General features: G+C 44.5%; 3 protein-coding genes across 3 annotated transcripts; 1 reads left to right on the plus strand and 2 right to left on the minus strand.

Annotated features, from left to right (window-relative positions):
• Window positions 1-39: 39 nt before the first annotated feature.
• Window positions 40-3,615, plus strand: LOC311339157 (rho guanine nucleotide exchange factor 19; the record flags this gene model as incomplete). Its single annotated transcript, XM_084464527.1, has 12 exons — window positions 40-137; window positions 220-387; window positions 470-516; window positions 614-1,056; window positions 1,142-1,302; window positions 1,587-1,739; window positions 1,829-1,958; window positions 2,054-2,128; window positions 2,501-2,593; window positions 2,692-2,837; window positions 3,221-3,385; window positions 3,570-3,615. 12 exons carry the CDS (start codon window positions 40-42, stop codon window positions 3,613-3,615), a joined length of 1,725 nt encoding a protein of 574 aa, XP_084320653.1.
• Window positions 3,616-3,935: 320 nt separating this feature from the next.
• On the minus strand, window positions 3,936-6,009 carry cplane2 (ciliogenesis and planar polarity effector 2). Its single transcript, XM_084464895.1, has 5 exons — window positions 5,794-6,009; window positions 5,296-5,448; window positions 5,030-5,154; window positions 4,803-4,939; window positions 3,936-4,255 (listed from the first exon to the last, which is right to left on the minus strand). Exons 1-5 carry the CDS (start codon window positions 5,903-5,905, stop codon window positions 4,033-4,035), a joined length of 750 nt encoding a protein of 249 aa, XP_084321021.1. The 5' UTR covers window positions 5,906-6,009; the 3' UTR covers window positions 3,936-4,032.
• Window positions 6,010-6,397: 388 nt separating this feature from the next.
• On the minus strand, window positions 6,398-7,428 carry LOC311338824 (heat shock protein beta-7-like; the record flags this gene model as incomplete). Its single annotated transcript, XM_084464147.1, has 3 exons — window positions 6,398-6,553; window positions 6,967-7,100; window positions 7,320-7,428. 3 exons carry the CDS (start codon window positions 7,426-7,428, stop codon window positions 6,398-6,400), a joined length of 399 nt encoding a protein of 132 aa, XP_084320273.1.
• Between the last annotated feature and the right edge of the window lie 526 nt (window positions 7,429-7,954).

Raw genomic sequence — 7,954 nt, forward strand, 5'->3', positions numbered from 1 at the left:
GAGCGCAGATCCTATCAGCAGTGACTTCACTGCCAACTGATGAACTCGATGGAGGAGCCAGGGCACCTATCTCAAACCATGAAGGCATGGGCTCATTTCCTCAATGAGGGCGAGAAGGAGGAAGATCCGTGTGAAGGGTATAAAGATTGTGTCCTAAAATGACTTGCGCTAAGTTGTGTATTAAGGTAGAAACAAAGTGACTGATCTGCCTGTTTTCAGTACTGCTGTAGATATAGCTGTGGCCCTCAGGTCTGTGGCCTCCGCGCGGACGTGGTCTTTGGGAAGGGCTGGGTCACGTGTGGACAGGTTCATGTCAGCCTTTGGGCTGGATAAGGAGCGTGCCGAGGGTCTGTCCCCTACTGTCGTCCAAGCAGAAGCTACAGAAGGGTGAGTGTGTGTTTTGGTTTTGAACGATTTGTATTCAGGGCCCGTTGAATGGGGACTGAATTAGTTTTTTCCCGCACCACAGTCCTGCAGATCCAGCTGCGCCCTTTAAATCAAATTACCTCGACGTTTGTAAGTGCTCTTTGTTCTTTTTCTGTATGCATTCATTCCTCTTTTATCCCCATGAACGGTGGACTTTTATTTTTTTATTTCTGTTTTGTCCTTGCAGCCCCACTGTATCAAGACTATTGTCAACGCGCGGGTGAAGACCTACCTGGAGAGGGCTTGGTACCTGAACCAATAACATCACAGAGCTGTGAAGACCTACCTGGAGAGGGCTTGGTACCTGAACCAATAACATCACAGAGCTGTGAAGACCTACCTGGAGAGGGCTTGGTACCTGAACCAATAACATCACAGAGCTGTGAAGACCTACCTGGAGAGGGCTTGGTACCTGAACCAATAACATCAAAGAGCTTTGTGGCTCTGCAGGGGATCCGTTTCAAAGCCAAGTTCCAGGTGACTGTCCCGCCCCCTCAGGTGACCGTCCCGCCCCCTCCTCCGGCACGCTTTCCCAGGGACAGCCTGACCACATTCTGGCAGGACCTGGATGAGGTGAAGGAATGTGGCGTTCTCGCCACTCTGAGCCCCAGAGAGGTCCACCGTCAGGAGGTGGGTGTGTATCTGTGTCCGTGTCTGTCTGTCTGTCTGTCTGTCTGTCTTGTCTGTCTAACCATTTTAGCCGTCACCTCTGAAGGCTATGTTTGAGGTCATCGGCTCCGAAGCGTCCTACTTGAGGAGCCTCGGAGTGGCCGTCAATCACTTCATGGCTTCAAAGAAGCTGAGTCGGACGGTGTCTCCGCTGGAGCACCACGTGCTCTTCTCCAACCTCCGTCACGTGATGTCAGCCAGTGAGGGGTAGGGGGACTCCAACCGTTTTCTTAAAGGTGACATATTATACCACCAGGTGTGAGCGTGGTTAGCCGATACAAGCCTTTTTGAAAATCGGCCTCTTCTGACATCACAAGTGGCGCGTGTCCACCTAGATGTACGCTGGATAGATCAGTCTACCAGCGTGGACCGTAGAAAACGTTGCTCATCTATCCACACCTGGTGGTATAATATGTCAGCTTTTGAAAAGGCCGAACATCGCGCCTTCTGGTTTTACTACCACTAATGACTACTTCTGTCGCCATGGTTAGCTTCCTCATGGCCCTGGAAATCCTTTTAGGAGAGTGTGTGGTCATACCCCAGCTGGGCGACGTGATGCTCCAGCATTGCCCCGGGTTCCGGGCGCTCTACGTGCCCTATCTGAGCAACATGATGTTCCAGGAGGCCCTCGTCAACAAACTCCTGTAAGTCTGGTCGTCTTCTGCGTTTTCTGACCTGATCTCCTGGACCATCGCCACGCTGAAGGGGGGTGTCGCCCGCTCTTGTCGTTCAGGCAGGAGAACAAAGGGTTTGTGTCCGCCCTGAAGACCCTCGAGAAGGACCCCGTGTGTCAGAGACAGAGCCTGAAGTCGTTCCTCGTCCTTCCGTTTCAGAGGGTCACTCGGCTGAAGCTCCTGATGGAGGTGAACCGCCAGACGGACTCAGATACGAGATTTGTGTTTTAATATGTTTTGATGTAATATCTTGCTTTTTTTTTTTTTTCTTTGTTTAATAACAGAATGTCTTAACACTGACTGAGCCGGACACAGACTCGTATTTAACCCTAATAAAAGCTCTCGTGGCCCTTCATAAGGTAAGAGACTCTTGTTTAATGATGTTTAATTTTTTGTTTAATTTTTCAGTGTATGCCCCTGGGATCTGCAACCTCTAAGCAAGTACTCCATCCAGCTATATTCAGCTATTGGAAAGAAAATGATACTCTTCTTCAAATGTAAATCACAAGATGTAGACTTTGCCGGATTTTAAACAACAATAAAAAAACATGGGATACTTAAGAACCAAGACTTGCTACTTCTCAGTCTTGGATACCCTAATTTACCAGCTGGGATGAATACCACCTGTTGTCTTAGTCATGTTGGTCTTTCAAAGGTCAGCTGACCGACAAGAACGTAGTTCAACAGAACAAACATGAATCCTTTTTTACAATTTCTCTGTCCCGGATCAGGTCATCATGGAGTGCAATGAAGGGGTCCGGAGGATGAAACAAATTGAGGAACTTGTGTGCCTGGAGTTGCTGCTAGATTTCAGCAATGTTAAGGTTTCAAATATATATTGTCTCTTCTGATAGTTAAATGCTATCCAAGCAGATGCAACAGAAGGAGTGTGTTATGATTGTTTTTGTTTTCTTTGATTCAGTTGCTTCCGCTGGTCGTGAAGGGACGCTTTTTATTGCATGAAGGTCCCTTGAGACAGCTGACGAAGGTCGGTTCAGACGTGAAACTCTCCTTCGCTGACGTCCATCTTCACCTCTTCAACGATCTGCTGGTCATCTCAGTTCAAAAGTATGCCACATCCTCTGGGTGACTCTTTTAACAGATACAGTATAACACTCAGGCTTGTAGAGAGCATGGCATTGACGATGGGTGGGATTTCAATTCTGTTCATTCTCAGTATTGTCAGACTTGGTGTATTGCATTATTTAAAGTGACTTGCAGTGAAGGCAGATGGAGGTCATCAAAGAACAGGAAACGGGCGTTTTGTTTTTGGTTGACGAGAATCCCAGAAACTCAGAAAGTTGTATATTTTTAAATCTGGCGGCAGAAGACGCCATAGCAATTACACTTTTCCATGCACCTCTTGGCTCGGCAATGAGCTAGGAAAACAAGAACATGAACGGGTCACGGTGATCCGCAGGTCGTGTGACGTCCTCCTCCACTCTTCCCAGGGAGCAGTGTTTCGGCGTGCTCGACCACACCTCATTCCCCGGCAACGTGCGCGTAGAGCCGCTGAACGCCAGCGCGCTGGCGCTGCCCGCAGACTCCTTCCTGCTTCATCTGTCCCAGAACCACGCCGGCCACGCCACCGCCCTCATCCTCGCCGCACACTCAAGGTCAGCGCTGATGTTACTCATGCATTCACAACAACTTGACTCCTGCTTGTTTTACGTCCCGTCTGGAAGAGTCCCTGGTGTTTTCACAATAAAAGTCTGTCTGGTGGCGGTGTCTGAGTTAAGGTGCCACAATTGCTTAAAATGTGACCCGTGCAATTCATGGTTTTCATGTTTTTTTTTACAGGTCTGACCAAGTGGCATGGATGAAGAGGCTGTCTGCTCAGAGTTGATTTGAACGTAAATTGAATCGCTCATAGTGTACGGTTTGAAATTGAAGGAACATTAGATAATTCATGTTTTATAGTTTTAAATTGAATGAATATAGACGGCGTTGCACACCACATCACCATAAGAGCACTATAGTTCATTAGGGATTACTTTGTTGCACACCTTTTCTATTTATTTTTTTATTTATCACAATGAGAGCACTTTAAATGGTATTTGGAACACACATTATAAGAATGCACTGATTGTACATGAAATGGTTTGATTGCTGGAAATAAAATTGTCATTCTTTTACTTGGTTACCGGTGATCAAATCAGTCCAGTCGACGACGAGAGATTCCAGAAACAATTACTGTACAGATGTTTTCATCCCAAGCTGAGGTAGTAGTTCACGGGACACAAGTCCTTTGTGTGCCGTGTTTCTAAATGAGGGCCCCTTCCCGGTAGTGGGTGGGGCCACTGGGCAGTGTGGCCTCCATACAGTCCTGGTTCCAGAGCCGTTCAGCCAGGCGGTTGAGGAACGGGGCGACGTCTCCCAGCCCGTCGCCGACCTCTCCCCCCGTGCGCAGGACCGGGAGACCCTGCGTCTCCTGGAACTGCCGCACCTCTCTCTGCGTCACGTCGCTGTGCATGAACAGGTCAAATCTCGAGGGGTCAAGGAGCAGTACTTTCCATGACTTCATCAAATTATCTTTAGGAGACATTGAACTCAAACTACACTCAAAATATGCGTTAAAGGGGACATATTATACCACCAGGTGTGATTGTGATTAGCCGTTACAGGCCGTTTTGAAAATCTGCCTCTTCTGACATCACAAGTGGGCGTGTCCGCCTAGATGTGTGCTGGATAGATCAGCCTACCCAGTGGACTGCAAACGTTGCTCATCTATACATCATACAGAAGAGGCTGATTTTCAAAAAGGGTTGTAACGGGGAATGGGGTTAGCCTGGCGATTGTTAGTACTTGGTTCTATGAACGTCTTTACTGTACCGACGGCGATATATTGTTTCACTTCTTATGACAAATGTGCTTAATGTAAGTCGCTTTGGATAAAAGCGTCTGCTAAATGCCCTAAATGTAAATGTAACGGCTAATCACACTCACACCTGGTGGTATAATATGTCACCTTTAGCTTTTGTGATTAACTTTGTTGTTGCTGGTTAAAAAGTGTACGCCTGAACAAAAGGATACTTGGTGCCGACCACCATTTTCACAAGTCGGTCAGATGGCCCCGACCATCGTGCGATCTGATTGGGTAGATCGTCAAAGGAGGTTCTATCGGTAAAGGAGAACAGGAAGAGGACTGCGTCCACCTGTTCCTTACAAGACTGCAAAGAAATGGTTCAATGAATATTGATTTTCCAAAACGTACATCTGAAAAGGGCATGTTTCATTCCTGAGTCGTATGTGATACTTACGGGGAGTAAGTGGTCGAATCTACGCAAGGCATTCTCTCCACAATCCCATAGCTGCAGTCTGAAGAAAAGTACCCGGCCATTTTCCCTGAGTTTCACCGGCCAATATAACACTATGGTCTCAATACCTGCAGGAAGAAAATAATTATCGTTCCAATGTAGTTAACATGATGCCAGAAAGTGTTGAACTGTTTGTGTGTGTGTGGGGGGGGGTAGTGTTGATTGCACTATGAACAAGCGCACACACACCAGGCCCACAGCTGACCCACCTGTAGTTTCATAGTGCATGCTGGGAGTGCTGAGCCCTGCAAGGCGTGCTGCGAGACACGTTTTCCCAACTCCACTCTTCCCAGACAGGAAGACTTTGTACTGCACCGTCTCCACGGCGACGTGAGGCGCCATCATGGGAGACTCCAAGAGGCCTGCGTCAAACAACCAGGCGTAAACAACCAGGCGTAAAGCGTGCATGATGGGATTTCAGTCCGGTAGGATGTGTTGATTTCAAGGTCTGCCTATATGGCAGTTAATTATAGCCCCCAAACACAAGGATTCTTTAATATAATTATCTTTTAGTTTTAAATTAAATTTTAATGATAAATTATTAATTCTACTATTTCAGTATGCTACATCTGTAGCCACTGCTTTCAAAATGTATTGCAACTTTAAACATCATTCCACTTTACTTTGAAAATATATGAACTTTTATGAATTTCATTGATTGATTATACCCACATCATTTACAATGGACTGTGTTGTAATTGACGTACCAAATAGCCTGCGTTTTTTCTTGTGCAGAATTCTGTTGAAGAAGTCTTTGCTTTCTGCGCAAAGATGCCAGTCTGCTGTTACAATCGACCCAGGGGGCAGGTCTTGTGCCATGAACGTTGTATAGTATACTGTACTTGTATACTAGGAGTAGTTCACTTCCAATGCAATGTATGTGGGCTGTGTAACTTTGTTTCACCCTCACTTTATTCAAAGGATTTTGCCTTAGTCTTTGCCGAATATATTTACATTTTGTGTCTTTTGGGATTCGCATAAACCGCTGGGCTGTCGGGAACAAGAGGAAAACTTGACCGTACAGCACCAACTTCCGTAAACAAAAAAAAGTCCCTTAACAACTATGTCGTCACTTCCTCCAGCCCTCTCCTTAATACATTTCCAGCCGATAGGGGGTGCTAAAACCCAACAGATCCTCGGTGACGAATAACATAACCTTGTAGTTTACTTAATCCCCAGACTCGATCACAGAAGGGTGTACCTTATCAACTTCCGCTGTACCTCATGGTTACGTTTTGGGATCACATTAAAGGTCACAAAAAATAAAAAATAAAACGGTGTTAATATTGATACGATTTATTTTGTATTTGTTTATTTCAGATTAAGAATGGAGATGGCTTCAATGCGGCCTTTAACCTTCAGGATCCCATTGATTCCCATCGATGATGTCAAAGACATTGGGTCCATGGCCACAGGTAACCTACATTTATGTGAGAAGGTATTTGTGACGGTGCCGTCTTTTCCAATCTGGTTAGGAAAGAGGGGTGTGAATAGGTTAAATACACAAGAAGAACATTTTTGTGAACAAGGGCTTATATTTTGATCACAGAATGGGAACATTTGATACAATTAGATATACAATAAAGCCTTCTCTACGAGAACATGATGAAAAATATTTAAATAAAAGTGTATGACTGATTATATAGTGTATAAACTGACCCACTATGACTAACTAATGACTCTATTTCTAATAACACTAGAATATTGTAAATCATATGGCAATGAATACATTATGAATATATAATCTTTGGATCTACATTCTACTCAAGACGATTCACATGAATGTTTTTCAAAGGCCTCGTTAGTTTTCCCTCCCTCAGTATCTAAAGCAGTAGGTAGACAATGGCTAGTATTGTTAGAAGAGCTACAGCACTGCCCACCTTTTCAGCAGAAATCTCTATGAGATTATTGGAGGATGTGATGACAACATCCTCGGGAGAGAATTCACTCACATCTATCTCAAAGTGAAACATATCCCCGGTGGTGTGGACGTGTCCTGTAGGTGAGGAGTGATCTGGAATAGTCGTTGACGTCTCTGTTAGCCTACTACCACATGCACCGAAGCTGTCCTTGTGCTAATCCTTAAAAAGTTATGGATACTATACGACCACTTCAAAGAACACAATCGCTGTATAACTAATAATAAAATATAAATAGTAGTAAATAGTAAATAAATAGTTAGTTTATTATTATATATGAACTAAAATCTAATAATTGTTTGTTTTTCACTGACCTGTGAATTGGTTTGTGCCATCATTGAACTGATTTAGTACCACTAAATCTTTAGGTAATTTATCTCGACTTACATCCATAGTTGTATTGCTGCGTGGCCCCGTGTGCATCCAAAGGTGTATTTATTGTATGAAATGTATCGTGTTCTTTATAAAAGAAAAGCCATTATTTGGCTCTAGCCTTTCCTCTGCTCCTCTGTTTGAACGTAACTACGTGTTGGTCTTTTATATCTGACCAATATAGGGATGGGTGGTGGAATGATTCCATTTAAAGGAGTGTGTGAAATGTATATTGCGTGATGTAAAGTCACTTTTACAGCTACAGGATGGTTGATTATGTCAAACTCAGCTAGGACGTTAGGTGCACTACAACATTTGTTCTTTATTATAAAAAGAGATAAAATATCAATAAGAGGGATCTCCGTTAGGTTCAATGAATAAATACATGGAGAATGTAGCATAGCTGAGCGATTCGGATATAACTAGGCGTGGTTGAACATAAGTGTGAAATTCCATTGAACCGTGACACAGCCATGTACAGCTGAGCAACAGCTGCCCCTCCGGTCCCAGACTATGGAAGACAAGCACACACTGTGGTCACAAAGAAATGTAGATTTTTATTCGACAAGGAATATGG

This window comes from Micromesistius poutassou (genome assembly GCF_964030765.1).
Source record: "Micromesistius poutassou genome assembly, chromosome: 2".
Lineage (NCBI taxonomy): Eukaryota > Metazoa > Chordata > Actinopteri > Gadiformes > Gadidae > Micromesistius > Micromesistius poutassou.

What these genes read in the sequence shown, in the direction of transcription:
- cplane2 (XM_084464895.1), bottom strand. Translation starts at nt 5,905, where the DNA reads ATGGCACAAGACCTGCCCCCTGGGTCGATTGTAACAGCAGACTGGCAT. An exon ending in CATGCACTATGAAACTACAG is followed by an intron (nt 5,155 to 5,295) that starts GTGGGTCAGCTG and finishes TTCTTCCTGCAG; the next exon opens with GTATTGAGACCATAGTGTTA. An exon ending in GATTCGACCACTTACTCCCC is followed by an intron (nt 4,940 to 5,029) that starts GTAAGTATCACA and finishes ATTTCTTTGCAG; the next exon opens with TCTTGTAAGGAACAGGTGGA.